Source organism: Bos grunniens, chromosome 10, assembly GCF_055505025.1.
Source record: "Bos grunniens cultivar Pamir isolate PY7600 chromosome 10, Bosgru_T2T1.0, whole genome shotgun sequence".
NCBI classification, from domain to species: domain Eukaryota; kingdom Metazoa; phylum Chordata; class Mammalia; order Artiodactyla; family Bovidae; genus Bos; species Bos grunniens.
The window spans coordinates 58,489,169-58,511,349 of record NC_141174.1 but is presented as its reverse complement, the minus strand read 5'-3'; the positions used below and the strand labels follow the sequence as shown (position 1 = coordinate 58,511,349).

The following is a 22,181-nucleotide window of genomic DNA, read 5'->3' as shown; positions in this document are numbered from 1 at the left end:
CCTATCCCATTTCACACTGCTTCTCTTTGTAGGAACTTGTTTTCTGTGAAAAATAAACCCCTATGAACATCCTGACGGAGAAGGCAATGGCAACCCACTCCAGTGTTCTTGCCTGGAGAATCCCAGGGATGGTGGAGCCTAGGGGGCTACAGTCTGTGGGGTCGCACAGAGTCAGACACGACTGAAGCGACTTAGCAGCAGCAGCAGCAGCAGCAGCAGCAGCATGAACATCCTTGATCTTTCTCTTTCAAAGCCTGCCAGACTTAGAAAAACCAAACAAAACTCCCCAGGACACCCATTTATATTTGAATTTCAGGTGAATAAAAAAACAGATTTTTAGTATAAGTTATGTCCCATACAATATTTGGGGCATACTTACAGAAATTATTCAAACTAATCATTGTTTATCTGAAATTCAAATGTAACTAGGTATACTGTATTTTATTTATCTACTTTTGACTCAAGGTTTTATCAAACCTTGATTAAAAGCAAGACCCTACAAACAGCTACTGAGCTCTATAGCTGGAGGTGAGCAAAGAACTTCTCTCTCACACTTTATGTGCAATAAAGATAAATCCACTGAGGAACAAGGTGTACTGAGGTGAGAAGCCAGGATGTATTCCCTACACCCTTGCTATTAAACGGTGGGCCTCAGACCAGAATTATCACCTCCTGGAAGCTCGCTAGGAAAACAGGATCCCAGATACCCCTGGCCCCCCTTCCCTGCAACTTTCTCCTCCCCCCACTTAATCAGAACCTATCCTTTCCTGAGGCCTCAGGTGATGTGCATGTGGGTTAAAGTCTAAGGAGTGCTGTCTATACCATTATAGGTACGGGTCATCAAGGGACAAGGAGGAAAGGCACCCCTCCCCATGAAGAGAAATCACCTCCAGGGGCCCTAGAATTTTCACATGCATCCCTATTTGACAGATACGTACATGACAACTCAGTTACATGGGCTGTGACACACGGGCTTCAACAAATGGGGTAAGAGACCATGAATAATCCAAATGGAATCATCCTACTTCTCAGAACAACCTTGAAAGCATTTAGAAGGAATCACAGGGTCTTAAAAACAGTCCTGCAAGGCCAAACCATCCCCCACTACCTTGGACAGAACAAGCCCACCCATGTGGCTCTGAAGCAAGTGAATCCTCTTCCACTGAGTGGAAACCCAAGCCTCCAAGCCACCAAAGCAGTGGTGATCGCGGCCTTGCTCACCTGTGAGGCTGAAGCCGTTCTCCCAGCCTGGTTTTTCTAAAGCAAAGAGCCAGCCAAATAGACCTCCGATCGGCGTGAGCGGGAGAAGGGCCTGGGCCGCGGGCTGCGGGATGTGGCTGATGGCCGTGTAGGCTCTGCCGTCGTTGCCCACCACGTAAGCGTGCAGGTCCACGTCGGTGAAGTGCACGGGTGTATGGCCCACGAGGAGGTGCCCACTCACCTTCCCATTGACTCGATGAGGTGCCCCTAAGAGATAGAAAACCCTGTCAACCTTGACCATCATCCAGGCGCACAGATAAAGCCACCCACCAACTCCCCAGTCTCCATCTTCAGCCCTTTTCCCAACTCCTTAACATCCCACTGGCCATCTAGGTACCAGACAGACCTGCCTTCCATCTCTCTCCTCCCCTCCTCCTTCTCTCCCATCCACTTTGACTCTAACGCACTAGCAAAATGGGAGGAAACATTTCTGGTTAATCCTCAAATTGGGAAATCAGCTCAAACGTGTTCATCCCTCAGACATTTATGGAGCACCTGCAAGTTGCTAGCACTTTGATTCAAACGGTAGTGACGCAATGTCCACAAGCAGAACTCATGGTGGCCGCTAGAAACAGCAAGCGGCAGGAGCAGACCCAGAGCAGCCCCCTGCCCCAGTCAAGCCATCACAAGCAGAACTCATGGTGGCCGCTAGAAACAGCAAGCGGCAGGAACAGACCCAGAGCAGCCCCCTGCCCCAATCAAGCCATCACCCCTCACCTTCAGGTAGACACTGCTTCCCGTTCCCGTAAAACCTGGACTGGCAGTGGCAGCAGAAACCCGTGGCATAGTCAGTGCAGAAGGCGTGCCGGGAGCAGCGCTCGTGGTTGTGTTCACAGGTCTCCTTGTTGGCAGCATTGTACGTGAAGACTGGAAAGTAAAACAAACTCGCATGAAAAGGACTAAGTGATTCTGGGGTCACGGCTGCCAAGCTTCATCATGGACACAGCATCTGCTCCATAAAATCCATTTAGAGTGTAATAAACAAGTGCAGTTTTGACGTTTCAGAGACAGGGATGACATTCAATGCAGGGAGAATAAACCTGCCTGGTCTTCTGGCAAGAAGCACTGCTGACTGCTCGCATCTGGTCTCCCTGCAGAGCTGTTGAGCAAGGATGAGGCTGAGACCCTCTGTGTGGGGACAGGAAAGCCAGCCAGGAAGTAGGTCTTAGGCTGAACTGTACAAAACGGCCATTTTCTGGGTCAAAAAATGGCCAAAGGTCAGCAATTTTATATGGTTCAAACTACTAGCAGTGAGTTTCTGAGAGGATGACCAAAGAGAAAAACTAACAAATGCAGTCTTATGTCTAACCATTCTTCTCTTCTTTTTGGTAACCCTGAACTTGAGAGAGAATAACCTATAGCTTGTCTTACTACCCAGGGGGAAAAAAAAATGTTTTTCTGAAAGAGAAGAAGGGTGTTAAAGAAAGAACACACATACACGCACACCCCTTAAAGAACGTGTATGGGGAGGCAGGTCGAGATGGAGAAGGAGCAGGGAACCCAGGCGTGAAAAGTTCTGGAGCTTAGCAGGGTTTCTTGTGGTGGGTGTGACCCAAGCGGGATGTCTGGGCAGTAGTGGAGAGCCTGGGCACAGTCACCCCTCTCTAGGAAGCCACGTGGCCCCAGGTAAGTTTATTGCTCCAGTAGCTGTCCCTTCCATCTCCTGCTTATTCTGCCCATTAAAAAAAGAAAGAGGACCATTTGTGCTGCCAAGAAAGAAGGGAACTGGAGCAGATTCCATTGTCACTACAGCGAATGGCCAAGGAGGTGGGGTGTGGCCAGGGGTGCTGACAGACAAGAGAAGGCTTTCCCGGACACTGGGGACGATGACAGTCCCGAGCACGGCCACTAGGAGGCAGAGCGGCCGTGCACACCTCTGCCGCGGGATCCCCTGAACTAGGAGTTGGGTGGAGACTCCCCGAGCAGACAGAGGAGAAAAGACAGCACAGAATCTAGGGCTAGCCTCCGAGCTGCTGTGATGACCACGGATAACCTGCTCTTTGGAAAAACTGAGTGGCAGCTGCGATCCAGGACTAGGTCTGAAAAGGAGGAAATGGGAAGGGGAGGAAGAAATGGGAAAACCAATACTTACCCAGTATTCCAGAAGAGAACAGAAGACAAAATTGGGGGGCGGTGCGGGGGTGGGGGGGTGTACCACCATAGAAGTTAACAGTGGAGCCAGCATAAAGACTTGTACTAGCAAGTGAGAATATAACAAAGTGAACATTGCAACAGTGCCTAATAAATGCCAGGTACTTTAAATGCCAGGAACTTTAACTTAATTTTTTCAGTTTGCACAAGAGCAGGGACTTTTTTCAAATTCCTATATGCAGATAAAGAAGTTTTGGCACAGATCAAACTGACTCTCCTAAAGTCACACAGGTGGCCAACTTGGGATTTGAACCCAGAGACACTTGCTCCAGATTCTTAACAGCTGCACCTGACCACCCACTGGTGGGGCCCAAGAACATCTATCCTGAGAGCCAGGCAAAGGAGCTGGTCAGGTAACTAGCGTTAATCAACACAGGCTTTGACCAGTAGAGTTTGAGTCATACTTCACATATCAGATGGAATGGGAGAAAACAGCAGAGATCCCCCAGAGGGCTATCTCCCTGGCAGAAAGGCACAGGTAAGGGAACTGAGTAGCAGCAGCCACTTCTGGACAGTATCTGACTGCTGTTTACAGGTTCCTGAGAAAGCAGCGAGCTGAGGGTTGGCAGGACAGACGATCTTGACTCAAGTGGAATATCTGACTGGGAACAGAAAATAAAGTTGGTGAATCAAGATTTGGTACTGGGCCTTGAGCACATGGCTGAGAAATTCCAGTTCGTTAAAAATAGAAAACTAGGCATCACTCTGAACATTTGGGAAAAAATAAGAACAGGAAAATGACACAAAACTCAATGCAGAAAAACAAAACAGATAATAAAAAAGATTGTAAAAAATGGCTATGAGGGAAAAACTGTGCATCATTATTTACCATTGGTTTAATAAGAAAGAGAGCAGGAAATCCCAGTTTGAGTAAAAATAAATGAATACAACTTATCAAAATCTCAGATTTCTCCAGCTCAGAAAGTCATGACTAAGTGTTAAGAAGCGGCCCCTGGAGGAACTGGCACACGTGTGAGTGTGTTCACGGCCTCAGCTGCCATCAGGACCCTCTTCTCCCGGAGCATAAGGGAACTGGGTGGCAAAGCACCCCATGTCTGACACTCAACAGCAGCCTGGCTCAGATGGCTCCACAGAAACCACAGAGATGCAGTCTGTTTCTTCCTCTCCAAAATCAAGATGAACCCCCTCCACACACACATACCCCTCGTCACCAGAAATCACACCGTTTCTTAGCGTACTTCTGGATGCAAAGGTGAAAAGGTGACCTGATGCAGGACTAAAGGATAGTCATCTTCAGGAAATTCAGGTAAAAAAACTGGTATAGATGAACCTATTTCCAGGGCAGGAGTAGAGACACAGATGAGAGAAGAGGTATGTGGACACAGGGGGAAAGGTAGGCGGGATGAATTGGGAGATTGGGATTGACACATATACACTACCATGCGTAAAACAGATAGCTAGTGGGAACCTGCTATAAAGCACAGGGAGCTCGGCTCAGTGCTCTGTGATGACCTAGAGGGGTGGGATGCGGGTGGAGGGAGGCCCAAAGAGGGAGGAGATATATGTGCATGTGTGTGTATATATATGTATGTATATATATAATGCTTTTGAACTGTGGTGTTGGAGAAGACTCTTGAGAGTCCCTTGGACTGCAAGGAGATCCAACCAGTCCATTCTGAAGGAGATCAGCCCTGGGATTTCTTTGGAAGGAATGATGCTAAAGCTGAAACTCCAGTACTTTGGCTACCTCATGTGAAGAGTTGACTCATTGGAAAAGACTCTGATGCTGGGAGGGATTGGGGGCAGGAGGAGAAGGGGTCAACAGAGGATGAGATGGCCGGATGGCATCACTGACTCGATGGACTTGAGTCTGAGTGAACTCCAGGAGTTGGTGATGGACAGGGAGGCCTGGCGTGCTGTGATTCATGGGGTCACAAAGAGTCAGACACGACTGAGCAACTGAACTGATATATGTATATACACACACATACAGCTGTTTCACTTCATTGTACAGCAGAAACTAATGTTGTAAAGTGTTTGTATTACAATTTTAAAAAACACTGTTCTGCCCTCAAATTAATAAATGATGGGTTTGTATTCAGTTCAGTTGCTCAGTCGTGTCCAACTCTTTGCGACCCCTCTTTGAGCCTGCCAGGCTCCTCTGTCTATGAAATTCTCCAGGCAAGAATACTGGAGTGGGTTGCCATTTACTTCTCCAGGGGATCTTCCTTACCCAGGGGTTGAACCCATGTCTCCTGGATTGCAGGCAGATTCACCATCTGAGCCACTAGGGAAGTCCTACAGATGTGTAGAGTTGGGTTAATTGAACTAAACTAGTAGGTGGAGCTCTACCGGCAGCTTTCGACAGCAGGATGTCTCACAGAAAGTTCTCTGCTCCCAGGCACGGGTCCCTGGGCTTCCTGCCTCGGAAGCGCAGCAGCCAGCACCGCGGGAAGGTGAAGAGCTTCCCCAAGGATGACTCTTCCAAGCCCGTACACCTCACTGCCTTTCTTGGCTACAAGGCTGGCATGACCCACATTGTGAGGGAGGTCGATAGGCCAGGGTCCAAGGTGAACAAGAAGGAAGTTGTGGAGGCTGTGACCATCATGGAGACTCCACCCATGGTGATTGTGGGCATCGTGGGCTACATGGAAACACCCCGAGGCCTCCGGACCTTTAAGACCATCTTTGCTGAGCATATCAGCGACGAGTGCAAAAGGCGCTTCTACAAGAACTGGCATAAGTCCAAGAAGAAGGCCTTCACCAAATACTGCAAGAAGTGGCAGGACGCAGACAGCAAGAAGCCCCTTGAGAGGGACTTCAGCAGCATGAAAAAGTACTGTCAGGTCATCCATGTCATTGCCCACACCCAGATGCGCCTGCTTCCTCTGCGCCAGAAGAAGGCATACCTCATGGAGGTCCAGGTGAACAGAGGCACTGTGGCCGAGAAACTGGACTGGGCCCGCGAGAGGCTCGAGCAGCAGGTCCCTGCGAGCCAAGTGTTTGGCCAGGATGAGATGATTGATGTCATTGGGGTGACCAAGGGCCAAGGCTACAAAGGCATCACCAGCCATTGGCACACCAAGAAGCTGCCCCGTAAGACCCACTGAGGGCTGCGCAAGGTTGCCTGTATTGGGGCGTGGCATCCTGCCTGGGTGGCCTTCTCTGTGGCTCGGGCTGGGCAGAAAGGCTACCATCACCGCACTGAGATCAACAAGAAGATCTACAAGATTGGTCAGGGCTACCTCATCAAGGACGGCAAACTGATCAAGTACAATGCCTCTACTGATTACGATCTGTCTGACAAGAGCATCAACCCTCTGGGTGGCTTTGTCCACTACAGTGAGGTGACCAATGACTTTGTCATGCTCAAAGGCTGCATGGTGAGAACCAAGAAGCGAGTGCTCACTCTGCACAAGTCCTTGCTGGTACAGACCAAACGGCGGGCCCTGGAGAAGATCGACCTCAAATGTATTGACACCACCTCCAAATTTGGTCATGGTCGCTTCCAGACTGTGGAGGAGAAGAAAGCCTTCATGGGACCACTTAAGAAGGACCGAATTGCAAAGGAAGAAGGGGCCTAATAGAACAGATTATACAGCTGGTAGAATCTCAATAAAATTATTTTCCAGTGGAAAAAAAATAAATAAACTAGTAGGCGGAGGCATGGCTATGCTATGGGTAAAAAGAGAGGCTTGGCAGTATAGCCAGCAACATACAAATGCAACCGTGCCAAAGTTTAAAAGTTTATGGGCACACCGTCTGCATGTTTCTAACAAAAAATAAGTTAGGCCCCCATGAAAGTCTATTACATGACTGAAACTATAATTATAATGGGTTAGCTACTGGTAGGCTGGTTTGGGGATCTTTTAAAACTGTGTATGTAGGGGGGAGGGGAGCTGCATGCTCAGGATGGGACTTGCTGAGCCAGGAATACAAGCTGTGCTTTCCAGCACAGCAGGGGAACGTGGGTATGCTCCTGGTCAGAGGAACATCCGGTTCCTTTTCTGTACCTGCCTCCGTGTGCAGATGAGCACACGTAATACTGACAGTGCCAACTTAGGTGAAAGGCAAACGCTACAATTTTCTTTCAGTAATTCAAACAAGTATTTACCAAGAACTCCCTATGCGCCTGGCCCTGGAGTAGGAACTGAGGATACAGCAGGGAACAAGAGAAACAAAAATTCCTGTCCTGGACTTCCCTGGTGGCACAGTAGATGGGAATCTGCCTGCCTTGCAGGGGACATGGGTTCGATACCTGGTCCGGGAAGAGTCCACATGCCTCGGAACAGCTAAGCCCGTGAGCCACAGCTACTGAAGCCTTCGTGCTCTAGAGAGCCTGTGCTCTGCAGCAAGAGAAGACACTAGCAATGAGAACCCTGCGCACTGCAACCAAGACTAGTTCCCCCTTGTTGCAACTAGAGAAAGCCCTCGTGCAACAACCAACACCCAGCGTGGCCAGAAATAAATATAATTAAAAAAATTATTTCCTGTCCTGAAGCTTATATCCCCCTCCCTAGACAACAGTCAACAGACAGGTAAATTATTTGGCATCGGGGATAATATCCAGAGCTATGCAGAAACTTAAGTCAGGGAGGGACAGGAGGGCGAAGGTGACTTTGGGCAGAGGCCTAGAGGAGGGGAGGATGAGTGAGGGCAGGCACGCCCTGTCAGGCAGGCAGGCACGTGGGAGAAACAGGGGCAGGGAGAGGGGAGAAGGCCGGAGAAGTAGCCCTGGCCACTTCTCTCCTGTCAGGCCTGGGAGGTCAAGGGGAGGATCTGGGTTTTAGTCTGAGTGAGGTGGGAAGCTGCTGGAGGGTTTGGAGCAGAAGGGTGATGCTGTGTGGGAGGGGACTGGTGGCTTGGTCGTCGGAGGTGCTGATGGAGGGGCTGGAGAACAGACCACATCTGGAGTGCTGTGAGGTAGAGCTGCCAGGGTAGGCTGATGGACTGGATAGAGGGAGAGAAGAGGAGGAGGAGTAGGGGGTAAGGTAGAGAGAGGGGAGGCAGGTGGGGAGGAGAAAGAGAGGGCTCCACAGGGATGTTCATTTCCTGGTGTGGGAACTGGAAGGCTGGAGCTGCCACTTACTGGAGGAGGTCTGTGGGAGGTCAGTTCTGGCAGCACCTCTGAGGCACCTGGGAAGCTCCACTCTGGCTCTGACAGGGACTTACACCTTCAGCATGGTGCCAGGCAGAAGGAAAGCTGCCTTCCTTCCTATGAATTCTGGGAACTGCTGCATCAGAATCACCTGGGATCCTAACTAAAAATGCAAATTCCTAGAGCATACCTTTGACCTACCAATTCAGACTCAGAGGGCAGATCCCAAGAGTCTGCACCTTAGCCACTCCTGGGGTCTCTTATGCCCATGGATGACAATGGTCAGCGTATTTGCAAACCTTCCCTGAGTTGGAGAATGCTGTTTCATGTAGTGAATGAATTTCATCTGACCAATTAATTAGCAGCTCCTGGGGTGGGTGGGTTTCAGGGAATGCTTTAGCATTCACTCCTGCCCTGACTGAGAAGCAGGACACTGCGCTGGATGGCCCACTTAGGCTAAGTCCACAAGCGTGGCATGTGAAGATCCTTAATGGAGGAAACCAGGTGCCCAGGACCGGGTCTTTATCGGGGCAAGAAAAGCCAGACTTCTGGCCAATGTGACTTCTCAAACTTCTATGGGAACTGCAGGTAGATTCAAGGATGGTGAACCCCATGGAGGTGGGGACTCAGTGTCTGAATCCCAGCTGGATGAGATGTGCAGTGAGTACCTTTTCTTTCTCAGTGGTCATTTCTATGCCTCTTTTATCTCACACCTATAAATGTGTTTTCACACACTTCTTCCTGTTCCACAAAGATTATATGATCTTCTGGCTCTAAATCCAACACTCCTTCCCTCATATCAGCAATACTCAATTGAAGTGGGCTTCAGAATCACTAGGGGACCTGGCTTAAACAGGCAGATTCTGGGTCAGAAGGTGGAGGAGGGGTGTGGAATCAGCATTTTAAACCAGGGCCATGAAAGAAAGAACCACAAGTGGACTAGAGCCACACTTCAAGAAATTTAGTTTTTATCCCACAGATTCCTCTCTCCCAAATTTTACCCACTGGGCAGGCTTCACTCCAGACCCTCTGGGGACCCACATTCTGCCTGGCGGCTCCTGTCACAAGGAAGGGACAAGTCTGCTGGCAACTTGAACCTCAGAGGAGGGTGGAGGGCAGCCAGGTGTGAACAGGCTCAGTTTGCAGCAGTTTTGTTAAATGAAGTTAGACAGTTGCTAAAAGCATCTCCCTAATGAGGATTTAAAAAACGTCGTTTCTGTTTTTTTCGTTGAATGTTTTTTCACTCTTTTCCTATCCTTAACGGAAAGAAAAAATGAGGGTGGAGTCACGGGGCTATAACAGGAAGGAGGAGAGGCGCTGCCAGGGCACTTGAGACTTGTCCTAACTGGGAGATTTTCACACAAATGGAAAACTCCTCCTCTGCACTTATTCTGATCCATCCTTCAGTCTTCATTTCTCCAAAAACCCTTAAACACTCGTCTTCAGCCCTGGCCCAGCCACGTGGAACACTGACAGGTTCCACGGTGCAGACCAGATTCACCGTGCAAACAGGGACCAAGGGCTTTCCTGAGCTGGCCCTGCCTCTGGCAACTGGGCTGACCTTTACTTTAACAGCTCTTCCTGCTACCTCAAGATAAAGAACCTACATTTTTCACTGCAGGACAGATTTTTTTCTAAGTTTTCCACCTCACAGCATGATAGACAAATTAAGAAAAACCACACCCAGCTTTATAATGAAAACCAGTGGCAGGCTTTTCCCTCCAGTGTTCATTTGTTTTTGGTGTATATGTGTGGTACATAGTGAAGCTGGCTGGGCAAACAGGTATTAGGACCCTGTTTTTTGTTGGGGGAGGGTTACATCTGACCCTAGAAGGCTCTCCCTTAAGGTGTTTTCAGCGGTATGGGTGACCCTCTTGTTCACATTCCCTCAGCAACCTGGGGGTGCCCCCACCCCTGGAGAGGGGCTTTTGTGTTTGGAAGGCTGGGTTGGGCAGCAGAGCCTGTTTGAGTTCATCCCAGGGTAGAAGCTACTTGAGACACATCCCTAAGGCCTTTCCCAAGGCCAGAAGCCACAGGGAAATCCTATTCACATCCTGGGCCTTCCCTGCATGACTGCCATCCAAGTACAATCAATAGCATCGCAGGACAGAGTGAGAACGCCTGAGGGTGCTGAAAGCCAGGTGTCCCCTTTCCAATTCATCATGCAGCTGAGGTCAAATAAAGCTCCTCATTGCACCACCTGGGCAGGTAGGTTTCAGAATCTTAAGAACCTCTATGGTCCCTGTGAATCAAGCTCGTCCCTGCTGCCCACAACACTGGCAGGCTGCAGGCAGCGAGAGCCTTGCTGGCAGCTGCCTCTTACACCTACCCCTTGCAACTCTCTCTCTCCCCATTTCCACCTTACAACCTCCACTCTTGTCACTCCTCTGTCCAGAATATGCCCCACTTTCTATCTCTCAAAACTGAGGCTTTGACCTCAAGGCCTGGCTCAAGTCCTCCTTCTCCAGGAAGATGTCCCCAACGCACCACAGGTGGATCTGCCCTATATGGTGCTTGCTCTGACCTTACACGGCTCTGCTGCAGTCCTGGCCTGCCTCTTACCCCAACAAATCACTCAGTACTTCAGGCTTCCGCCTTCTTCTCTGCACTGTGGGAAGGATCTACTGCACAGGGCAATTCTGAGGATTAACTGCGCTAGCACCATCCAAGCAAAGTTCCTGCTCAGAGTCCAAGTGGACACCCGATAGTGCCCTGATCAGAGGAGGGCACTGCTCAGGTAATTTTTGGTTTGACAACAAGTTTCCAGAGTTGTTTGGAGAAAAAATACCCTTGAAACAGAGAAAGTTTGTGCAGCCAATTTACTGCTGGTTTTGTGGTCTACAAAAACATAAAGAAAACAATAAGCTTGAGGCTAGAATTAGAGTGAAATTGGGACATTCTTGCCTAGTGTGGACATGATCTAAAAAGAATCTAGATTTCTCAACAAAAAGTCTATAAAAATAGTCCCTAAGGGAAAAAAAATTTTTTAAAGAAAAGGGAAATCTATTTAATTTCTTGGTTTAGCAAGTTAACTACTATGAAACTTAAAGGCGAAAGTAAAATCTACTGGGCCTGGTGGTTCCATGCCCAGTTTTAATTCTTGCAACTCTTCGATGAGGTCCCAGGCGGCACTAGTGGTAAAGAACCTGCCTGCCAGTGCAGGAGATATGAGACCCAGGTTCGACTCCTGAATTGGAAAGATCCCCTGGAGAAGGGCACAGCAACCCACTCCAGTATTCCTGCCTGGAGAATCCCACGCACAGAAGCGGGCTACAGTCCACAGGGTCGCAAAGAGTTAGACACAGCTGAAGCAACGTAGTACACACAGCACACACACATTATCTCTGCCGCATAGCTGAAGAAAATGAGACTCAAGCAGAGCAAATGTCTTATCCCAAACCACATAACAGAGCTTGAAATCAAACTCAAGTCCACTGAAAACCAAAATTCACACTCCTCCACTCCATCATTAGAAAAAGCTGGCAACGTGGCTCAAGGTTGGCGTTTTAGCAGGCAGTGTTCAACGTGAGTCTCAGCCACCCCACCCACTAACTTTCCCAGAGGGAGTCTACTTTTGCCTGATAGACCTGTGGGATGCTAATGTTTTGTTTGAAAACAACAAACTTCACTGCCAAGAAAAACCAAGTAATTAATAATTGCATGGTTCTATACCTCAGCCCTCTGGTATCCACAAGTTCTGCACCTGCATATTCAAGGAGCTGCGGATCCTGTGCTGTATTTAAGATTCACGGTTGGGGAACCCACAGCTGAGGGAGTTGAGGCTGCAGAACCAGGTATCCGAAGGGCTGACTGAGGGCCTTGAGCATACACAGATTTTGGTATCTGCACGGGAAGAGGGGGTTCTGGAACAAATTCCCCGAGGACACTGAGTCTTCCTAAAGCCCGAGATGAAACCAGAGGTTCAACTATTTTTAATTTCTGCTTTCAAGTTTTAAAGCTTTCCCTCTCTGCTAATATGGTGGCTGATTTTTCAAAGTTCAAAAACTTATAGATTTTTTTCCCTAAATGTCTCATTGTATTACCCAGATGTTTCAAACGCATGTTGCCATTTCCGAGATGTCAGGGGTAGGCGTTATCTAGCAGCTGGTAAATATCATAGTTCATGCCCCATGAGAGTTATGGCTGCTGCCTCTGTTCTCTATGGCCAGTTCCCTTGGCCTCCTACAGTTACGGCCAGCTTCTCTCAGCCCCTCACAGCTCAAAACAGGGCGTGCAGCCCATTCTTCTTAACCCTTTAACAAATCACTCCAGGGATCTGCTTTCTAATATTCCAAGCTCTTCTCAGGGCAGGAAGTCGCAACCCACAAATGAAAAGACCACTTTGGAGCACATCTTTACCTCAGAATCTCTTTGGTCAACAGAAACCAACACAATATTGTAAGCAATTATCCTCCAATTAAAAATAAATATTTTTTTTAAAAAAGAAAAAAGTCTTTGATACTTGGCTTTATATTTTCTTTAGATATATGTCATTTATGCTGAAAATTCAGGAGACTAGACTAAAAAGGTGTGAAAGTTCTGAAGCCTCCCCATAAAACTCACTTCTCTCTCTTGAGAGAAAGGCGGTCCTTAGGCACAAATTCTTAACAAGCCCACTCTTCCTTTTCTACCACCCCACCCCCATTCCCACTGCTTTAAATCCTCTATAATTAGTAAAAGCAGCCACCACTGAAGTGACTTAGCAGCAGCAGCAGCCACCACTTATTAAGATCTAACTAGTACAGACACTAACCTAAGAACTTCATTATCTCTTTCAATTCTCTCAACAAATGTAGGAGAAACTAGAGGTTTGGGGGTTACATGAAGCCAGCATGACAGCCAAGATTCAACCCTAAGTCTGACACCAATGTTCTCCTTGTCATCATTATCCAGCGTCACCTCAGTCATGAAATAGTTTCATCCCCCCACCTCCCAAAAGAAGTGCTTCTTCAAGCAAATTCTTGCAGGTCAGGGACCACTGAAGAACCACCTGAAAGACCTTTTGCTAGGTCAACCTGTTTTACCATAAAAACCATGGGAAACAGGAAAGGTGAAGAAAAAATACAAAGGTTCTAAAGAATGCTTTCACCTCTGACCTCTTTCCTCCTGTCAGAGGTCTGATGAGCAGTCCCTGGAACAAATGGGATAAATCTGTGGCCAGTTTCCCATTCAGGTGTTCACATCTCTGACTGGGAAGAAAGAGCTGACCTGACAAGTCTCGCCTTTAAGAGAAGGCAACATGGGCTCCGTGTCTATATTAATTAACCAAGGCCTCCCCTGGGCATTTCTCTGCTGGCCCCTCGCTCTAGTCAGTGAGTCATGAAAATGAGGACAAGGCTCCAGGGAGCTGAATAGCACAGCTGCACAGCCGTGAACCAGAAATGACAAGACACAGGTGGTTCGAAGTTTTCTCCCCAGGGGTCCCCTCTCCCACACACTCCACCACCATGTTCCTAACTGAGGGGAGCACTGAGGTCATCCCATTATGGAGGAAGAGTCTGGAATGTTCATCCCAGCCAGCACAGCTCACCACCTGAAACCAAAGCCCGAAGCCCTCCATCACCATAATACGTGTGAGGCCTCAAAAACGCTTTAGCTTTGTTGAACTTTCAGACTAAAATACTTCATTCCACTTGAGAGCGTAGCTGGCACGAGCAACCCCCAGTTTTTCCCCACGTGCTCAAGAAGCCCCTCTTTAAAAAAAAAAGTATTATTAATGGTCAACAGATTCCAAACAGAATTTGCCTGCCAAGATTTCTTTGGCAAAGAAAAGATACTTGGGTTTTAAAAATAAATCCCCAGCTTCTTTTTGCTAAACTCTTCATCTACTCACTTGAAAGAAAATTCATGAGTCTCTGCAAGACCAGTTTTTTTTTCAATGAATTCTTAGCACCAGGGTTCGAATCCACTTACCCTCAGTGTTGGAGCTGATGTCGTCCTCCACCCCGACCACTTGCCCCCGCTGACCCAGGTGCGGGCCGTGGTCGGGCCCAGGGTAGTTGGGAAGGGCTGCCTCTCCTCCGGGATGGGCTGGAAGAGCATCCTGGTCCGCTGGCCCAGCCCCTCCCTCTGGGGAGGGCGGCGGGGCTTCCCCGGGAGGAGCAGGTGAATCTCCTTCAGTCTTTGGAGGAGCAGGGACTCTGGTCCCTGGCTGTTCAGAAGACTCGACTCGCCCTTTTAAATCCGGGGCATCGGTCTCCCCCTGAAGTCTCCTCTCTTTGGTGTGAGGGTCCAAGGGGGAAGATTCTGTTTCAGGCCCACTCCGAGATGCTAAACGTGGCTCAGGGGAGGCCAGGTCAGAATCTGGAGCAGAGATCCTACCTCCTAAAGAAACATCGACTGAGCTGTGGCCATTTGATGCCTCCGCTGGCTCACTAGGCGGGTATTCGATTTCCTCCTCATTCTCATCATAATCATCCAAAGTGTCCTGAGTGTAGTCATCCTCCAGGGCCACAGCATGGCTGAAGGACTGTCCCAGAGGAGCTGAAGGACGGGCTTTGGAAAGGTCTCCTCCAATGGTTGCTGGCCTGACGTTGTCCAACGGGGAAATGCTGCCTATGTGAAAAGCCCACACTCCAGGAATGCCCAGGTTGCTGTGTCTAAACAGAAAGGAAAAAAGATATTGTAGCACACGTGTCCACCCACCACCTTCTTACAAAGGTGAGCAATTTATCTGAAAACTGAAAGGCTATTCAGATCAGATTAAGTTTTCACTGGCAGGGAACCAAACAAAACCAGACTTACATGATAACTGAAAAGCATTATATTGGAATTTTGATGCAAACAATCTCTTATTAAACAATGGGTTTCAAAGGCCATATGCCTACTGCTGGACACTCAAATCAGAATTCTGTACTACATGTTTTATCTAAATGGCTATATGAAAACACCTAGGGAACAAGGGCTTCCCTGCTAGCTCAGATGGTAAAGGATCCGCTCACAACATGGGCGACCTGGGTTCAATTCCTGGGTTGAGAAGATCCCTTGGAGAAGGGTATGGCTACCCACTCCAGTATTCTTGCTTGGAGAACTCCATGGACAGAGGAGCTTGGCAGGCTACAATCCATGGGGTGGCAAAGAGTCGGACATGACTGAGCAACTAACACTCCTTGGTGACTCAGTGGTAAAGAAGCCTCCTGCCAGTGCAGAAGACATGGGTTCAATCCCTAGGTTGAGAAGATCCCCTGGAGAAGGAAAGGGCAACCCAATCCAGTATTCTTGTCTGGAGAATTCCATGGACAGAGGAGCCTCGTGGGCTACAGTCCATGGGGACACAAAGTGTTGGACATGACTTACCTACTGAATGCAAGCACACACACACTTTTAACAAACTCAAGAAAACATATGCTTAAACATTTCTGCCAAACACCTAAATAATAATGAGTCCTTTTTATTTGAGAGTTACATGCCAAGTGCTTAACATTCTTCAACACAACTTGCAAGGTAGAGGCAGTGATATGCCTGAGTTTTCAGAGGAGAAAACAGGTTTAGAGAGGTTAACTAATCTTCTTAAGGTTGCACAATAATAATTGGCAGAGCTTGGACTTGAATTCAGCAATAACACCAAAGCCTATGCTCTGAATATCCACATCATGTCAGAAAATCAGTACACCATAGTCAGTCCACATCCTAATTCTTTTACACTACAGAACGTCAGAAACATTTCGCTGTTTAGTCACATGGATTATTCAATTAACTAATTCACAAACCCTGGTAAATCAATGTCAAAAAACTCAAAGAAATAGAAATACCTAAGTATCAAAAATGTTGAGCAGATTAGAACAAAGGTAAGAGTGGGGGGGAGGGGTAAGAAAGCAGGTTAATTAACTGCCACGGGTCACAGGTAAGAGGCGTCCAGAAACATTTGGAGCCAGGGAGCTCACTTGTACACCTCCACTAGAAAAGAACACAGGCTCCATTCAGTCTTCCAAATATCCCAGCGACCCATTATTTTAGTCAATGATACATTCTAAAGAGAATAACCCCACAAACAATTAAAAAAAAAAAAAAAAAGGAAAAACCCGAAGAAAGAAAGGGTCTGGCTGGCTTGAATACACCCATTTCTATATGCTCTGGTATACGGACCAAACACCAGGCTCTCAGTCTCTCGTGTTGTGGGATTTTCTCTGCACCAGTCCATGAGAAGTCAGTTAGTGACTAATAATATTAACAGGAAATTCATTGACTCATATGAGGACAAGAGAATTTTGCTCATTTGGGCTGGTATTGCTCACCTTCATGTGGATTTCTGTAGCAATAATATTTATTAACACAATTCCAAGAATCAATCAGTCCCCACCCCTTCACATGTTGTTACCACCACTGCTGTTGCGATTAGTTTAGGGAAACGAGTGTAGAAAGAAAGTTTTGATCCTTTGTGCAATATGCTTTGTAAACTCGGTAAGTTCTAAGAATTAAATGCTGGTGCTTTCTGGCAAGCAAGCAAGGAATGTTAGAGAAGATAAGATTTTCTGAGGACTCAGAAAATCTGAGGATGTTGAGTTTGTTATCACATCGGAGGTGTTGCAGCTGTGAAATTTCTTCTTGAAGTTAGAAACAGAACTATAAAAGCTTCAAAGAGTAGGAAAGTACAAATTATGGCAGATAAAAGCTAAATAAAATAGCCTTCTACTTAAATATGAATCACTACCCTGGCTTTTGTCATTGTAAATGATAGGAAAGAAGCCAGTTTGAGTTTATCCTAAAATCCAAGGTCATTTGGAAAGCTTAGCGATAGAAAGAAGTTTATTTATTTCCTAGAAAGAAAATAAGGCTACAAAATGAGATGGACAGTGCCTTCCTCCCTGGGGTATTAGGAGGATTAAGCTAGAAAATCACATAAAATGTTCAGCATGGGGCCCTGCATATAATAAGTGCTTAGTAACTACTGTTTTCTAGGAGACAGAAAAGAATAATCTCAAAAAATGCAAATGTATACATTCATATTTAAATGTGCAGAAGGAGAATTATTACAAACACATTATGAATTATATAATTTATGACCTCTAAACTTATAAGACAAGTTTGAGGAAGAAAATAATTCTATTGACTAGGAGAATTTTATTTTTTAAAAATGCATACTGATGCTCTGAGGGGAGAGTGGCATGATGGGTGTCACTTACTTTAAATTAGTAACATAAAAAAGAAAAAAATTATTAAGATGGCAAAATGTCAACAGCTTGTAAATCTAGATTACCTCCACTTTTCTGCATATTTTTGAAATTTTAAATAATGAATGCTGGAGAGGGCATGGAGAAAAAGTAACCCTCCTACACTGTGGGTGGGAACGTAAATCAGTACAGTCACTATGGAGAACTGTATGGATGTTCCTTAAAAAACTAAATATAGAACTGTCATATGACCCAGCAATCCCACTTCTGGGCATATATGCAGAGAAAACCATACTTTGAAAAGATACATGCACTCCAATTTTCATAACAGCACTATTTACGATAACTAAGACATGGAAGCAACCTAAATGTCCGTCAACAGATGAATGGATAAAGATGTGGTGTATATATATATACACAATGGAATATTGCTGAGCCATAAACAAAGAATGAAGTAATGATGAAAGTGAAAGAGGAGACTGAAAAAGTTGGCTTAAAGCTCAACATTCAGAAAACTAAGATCATGGCATCTGGTCCCATCACTTCATGGCAAATAGATGGGGAAACAGCGGACACAGTGGCTGACTATATTTTTCTGGGCTCCAAAATCAATGCAGATGGTGATTGCAGCCATGAAATTAAAAGATGCTTGCTCCTTGGAAGGAAAGTTATGACCAACCTTGACAGCATATTCAAAAGCAGAGACATTACTTTGCCAACAAAGGTCCGTCTAAGTCAAGGCTATGGTTTTTGCCAGTGGTCATGTATGGATGTGAGAGTTGGACTATAAAGAAGGCTGAGCACTGAAGAATTGATGCTTTTGAACTGTGGTGTTGGAAAAGACTCTTGAGAGTCCCTTGGACTGCGGAGATGCAACCAGCCCATTCTAAAGGAGATCAGTCCTGGGTGTTCGTTGGAGGGACTGATGTTGAAGCTGAAACTCCAATACTTTGGCCACCTGATGCAAAGAGCTGACTCATTTGAAAAGACCCTGATGCTGGGAAAGATTGAGGGCAGGAGGAGAAGGGGACAACAGAGGATGAGATGGTTGGATGGCATCACCGATTCAATGGAGATGGGTTTGGGTGGACTCTGGGAGTTGGTGATGGACAGGGAGATAGACAGGGAGGCCTGGCGTGGTACGGTTCATGGGGTCACAAAGAATCGGACACGACTGAGCGACTGAACTGAACTGAATACCATTTGCAGCAACATGAATGGACCTAGAGATCATCACACTAAATGAAGTAAGCCAGACAAAGAAAAATATCATATGATATTACTGATATGTGGAATCTAAAAGAAGAGAAAGACACAAATGAACTTACTTCCAAAACAGAAAGACACTGACACAGAACACAAACTTACAGCTACCAAAGGGGAAAGTGGGAGAGGGATAAATAAGGTGTTTGGGGTTAACACATGCACACTACTATACATAAAATAGATAACCAATAAGAATCTACTGGATAGCACAGGGAACTATATTCAATATCTTGTAATAATGGGAAGGAAAGAAAGAAAGGAGAGAGGGAGGGAGGAAAGAAAAAAATGAAGGAAGGAAGAAGGGAAGGAAAGAAGAAAGAAAAAAGTAAAATAGAGGATTAAGTTGGGGAACTGTTCTATCATTTGGAGGTAGAAAAGGCCTTCCTAAGAATAATACCAAGACCTGAAATCATAAAGGAAAAGGCCAATAACTTTGACAACCCTAAAGTTATACCTTTTAGATCGTAACTACCTTTAAAGATGAACAACTGGATAAAAATATGGATGGCATTTAAGAGAAAATATTTTTACTAGATTTTTCTTATTTGTAAAAGATCTCTGTAAATACCTCAGTAGAAAAGAGCAAAGAAATGGCTATTAACCATTGAAAAGGTGCTCAGTTTTACCAGTAATCATAAAAATTAGAGTGAAAATATGAACATTTACACCTATCAGATTCACAAATATTAAAAAGATTAGAAGCCTGTAGGAAATGAACATTGTCAATCACAGCTCTCCATTATTGGTGGGATTGTAAGCTGGTGCAGGGTTTCTGAAGGGTGATTTGGTTAACGTGCACTAAAATGTTAAACTGCATATACCTTTTCTCAGCAATTCTACTTTTAAGAATTTATCTTTAAGACAAATGAGCATCCAAACAATGTATATTATTTTGTTTACTGCAACAATAATTATAAAAGGAAAAACCAGAAATAGTTTAAATGTTCATCAGTTTATTGTTTTAATAATATAGGCCATATATGATGCCATGTTTTATAGCCTTCAAATAATAATATAAAGATATCTTACTGAAAGATGTCCATCAGACAGTGGTAAATGGGAAGATTGCATATGTATAACAAAAGAACCTTTTTGGTTTTAAAAAGGTTTTGTATACACCTAAACTTCTGAAATGACTATTAATAATGGTTATCACTTTGAAGCAGTGATAATGGGTGATTTTTACTTTTATTTCACAATCATCAGCATTACTTGCACCTTATTTTAGTTTTTATACTAAACAGATTTTACTAAAGAAAACTTCTTCTGCCAGTCATTCTGGCCCCCTATCTTCCACTTTCAATCAAGCAACTCGGAGGTTTCTAGGAAGCATGAAAGACAAAGATGAGGTAGGCGTTGTTGCTATTGTTTGGTCACTAAGTCATGGCTGATTTTTGTGACCTCATGGACTGTAGTCTGCCAAGTTCCTCTGTCCATGGGATTTTCCAGGCAAGAACACTGGAGTGGGTTGCCATGCCCTCCTCCAGGTGACCTTCTCAACCCACAGACTGAACCCACATCTCCTGCCTTGGCAGGTGGATTCTTTACCATTGAGCCACATGGAGGAAGGTAAATGGAAGAGTGTATATGTGTACAAGTCTGCGTGTCCATGTGTGCCTGTGTGAGTTCTTAGGGGCCTTTACGGCTGTGGCGGGGAAGCATAACTGCTTTTTCCCACAGGCTTTTTGGCCTCCACTGCCTCCTGTACCCTGAGGCGGTGTTAGCACCTAGTCCCATGCTCTGGAACTGTCAAACTGCTCCTCCATCTAGTCTAGGAGAATGCAGGCTGCTAGTATACAGGGCCTAGGCCTTAGACATCTTTGTCTTTCCAGCGCTTGGATAATGTCTGAAAAGCAGAGAATCCATGGGCTCCAGAGAAGAGGGTGGTGGAGCCAGGGCAGAAAAAGCAAGGAGCTAACTTTTCTCCAGAGTCAAGACTAAAAGGCAACCTCAGTGGAGCCCATAAGATGCCTAATGTGAGTCCTGAGAATGGGAAAGCAAGCCAGGATTCAGCATAAAAAAAACAGTAGTTCAGAGCTCCAGACTCGTGCTTGAATTTTGGCTTTGCCACTTCATAACTTTGAGATTATAGGCAATTTAACTTTCCTAAGCTCATTTGTCACATTGACAAAAGAACAGAACTTACCCCCTGAGACTCTTGTTGAGTTTTAATTAAGAGAACTTCTGGAAAGTGTTTAGCATAATGTTGGCAAACAGTAAGCTCTCCATAAATGTCAGCTCTGAGTAACCCTGTTTGGCTGTAGGGCCCGCTCTCTGGTCTCTGAGTAGAGCGGATGGCATGCAAAAGTGTAAGGTGTTCCAGTACCCAGTAATCTCATTCTGTCCAGCTTGTAGACCCGTATTCAGGGAAGCATAAAAGCAGAGAGATTTTTTTTAAGCCCAGAAATGAGTAAATATCAACTGATGCCAACCCAGATACTGAGCATGATGTGGACAAGCAAAGTGCGCTCACGTGATGGGACTAAGGAATGTGCCCAGTTCCAGGCATTTCATGAAAAACCCATCCAGACGATTTCAGATAATGAAGCCATTGAGAAATCCCAAGACTTCCAAAACCCTAGCAATCTGTTTGTTGGTTTTTCTCTTTTTTTTCCAAATTACACAACTCTTAATTTAACTTTTAACACCTATCTGTATAAAAGACTAACTTACAACATTTCCAGCTGTGAAACGATTAACCTGGAAAAACCTCAACCTGGGCAGTTATATTACTGAATATTTTTATGTGGTTCCAAGAGCAATGTTTTCCATAGCAAGCCTCAGTGGCTGTGCTAACACACACATACACACACACACACATACACACACACACACACACACATATACTCACACACACAGTTTGGTTTCTGGTATCTCTAGCCAATACGGCAGGAAAAATAACGAACCTTTTATATTTTGGTCAACTTGCTCCTCCCAGGGCCTAGTCTAGTTCCTGGTTTTGACATTGATGCCTTGCTTAGTTAGAAACTACCAAGATACTATTTAATGGTCTTAGAGCCACTGAAGTTTGGGTAGCTCCTAAGGGTCCTTACATTCCAACAAGAAAGGGCTTAAGCCCTATGCTACTTACTGGTAGAGATTTTTCACAGACTGTTCAGTGCTAGTCAAGCTGAAATATGGTCCCTGTCTATTCAGGTCATCAACCTCTCCTCGGCAGAAGCCCACCCGGGCTGGAAGCTGGAGCTGGACGTTGTAAGATTCTTTGGGGCGTGTTCCAAAGAACTGAAGGCCATTGGCAGGATAAAGAAAGAGGGCGTAGGTGTCAAATTCATCAGATGCCAACACTGCCTGGAAAGTATTCAGCTGTGAAAAAA

General features: G+C 45.9%; 1 protein-coding gene and 1 pseudogene across 3 annotated transcripts in view; one reads left to right on the top strand and one right to left on the bottom strand.

The window, feature by feature from the left end:
- The window catches only part of NID2 (nidogen 2), a 92,673-nt gene that overhangs the window by 60,269 nt on the left and 10,223 nt on the right, over window positions 1-22,181 (bottom strand). The window contains exons 3-6 of one of the 2 annotated variants that reach the window (XM_086321510.1): window positions 21,938-22,170; window positions 14,384-15,069; window positions 1,978-2,127; window positions 1,222-1,467 (exon numbers count right to left, since the gene is read on the bottom strand). In XM_086321510.1, coding sequence (XP_086177636.1) covers window positions 1,222-1,467; window positions 1,978-2,127; window positions 14,384-15,069; window positions 21,938-22,170 — 1,315 coding nt within the window. Of the gene's footprint in view, window positions 1-1,221; window positions 1,468-1,977; window positions 2,128-7,630; window positions 7,719-8,461; window positions 8,569-14,383; window positions 15,070-21,937; window positions 22,171-22,181 lie in introns of those variants that run through there. The other variant, XM_086321512.1, reaches the window with a different exon arrangement.
- On the top strand, window positions 5,642-7,023 carry LOC147364608 (large ribosomal subunit protein uL3 pseudogene; annotated as a pseudogene). The gene has a single exon (XR_015134749.1). The product of XR_015134749.1 is annotated as a large ribosomal subunit protein uL3 pseudogene (transcript).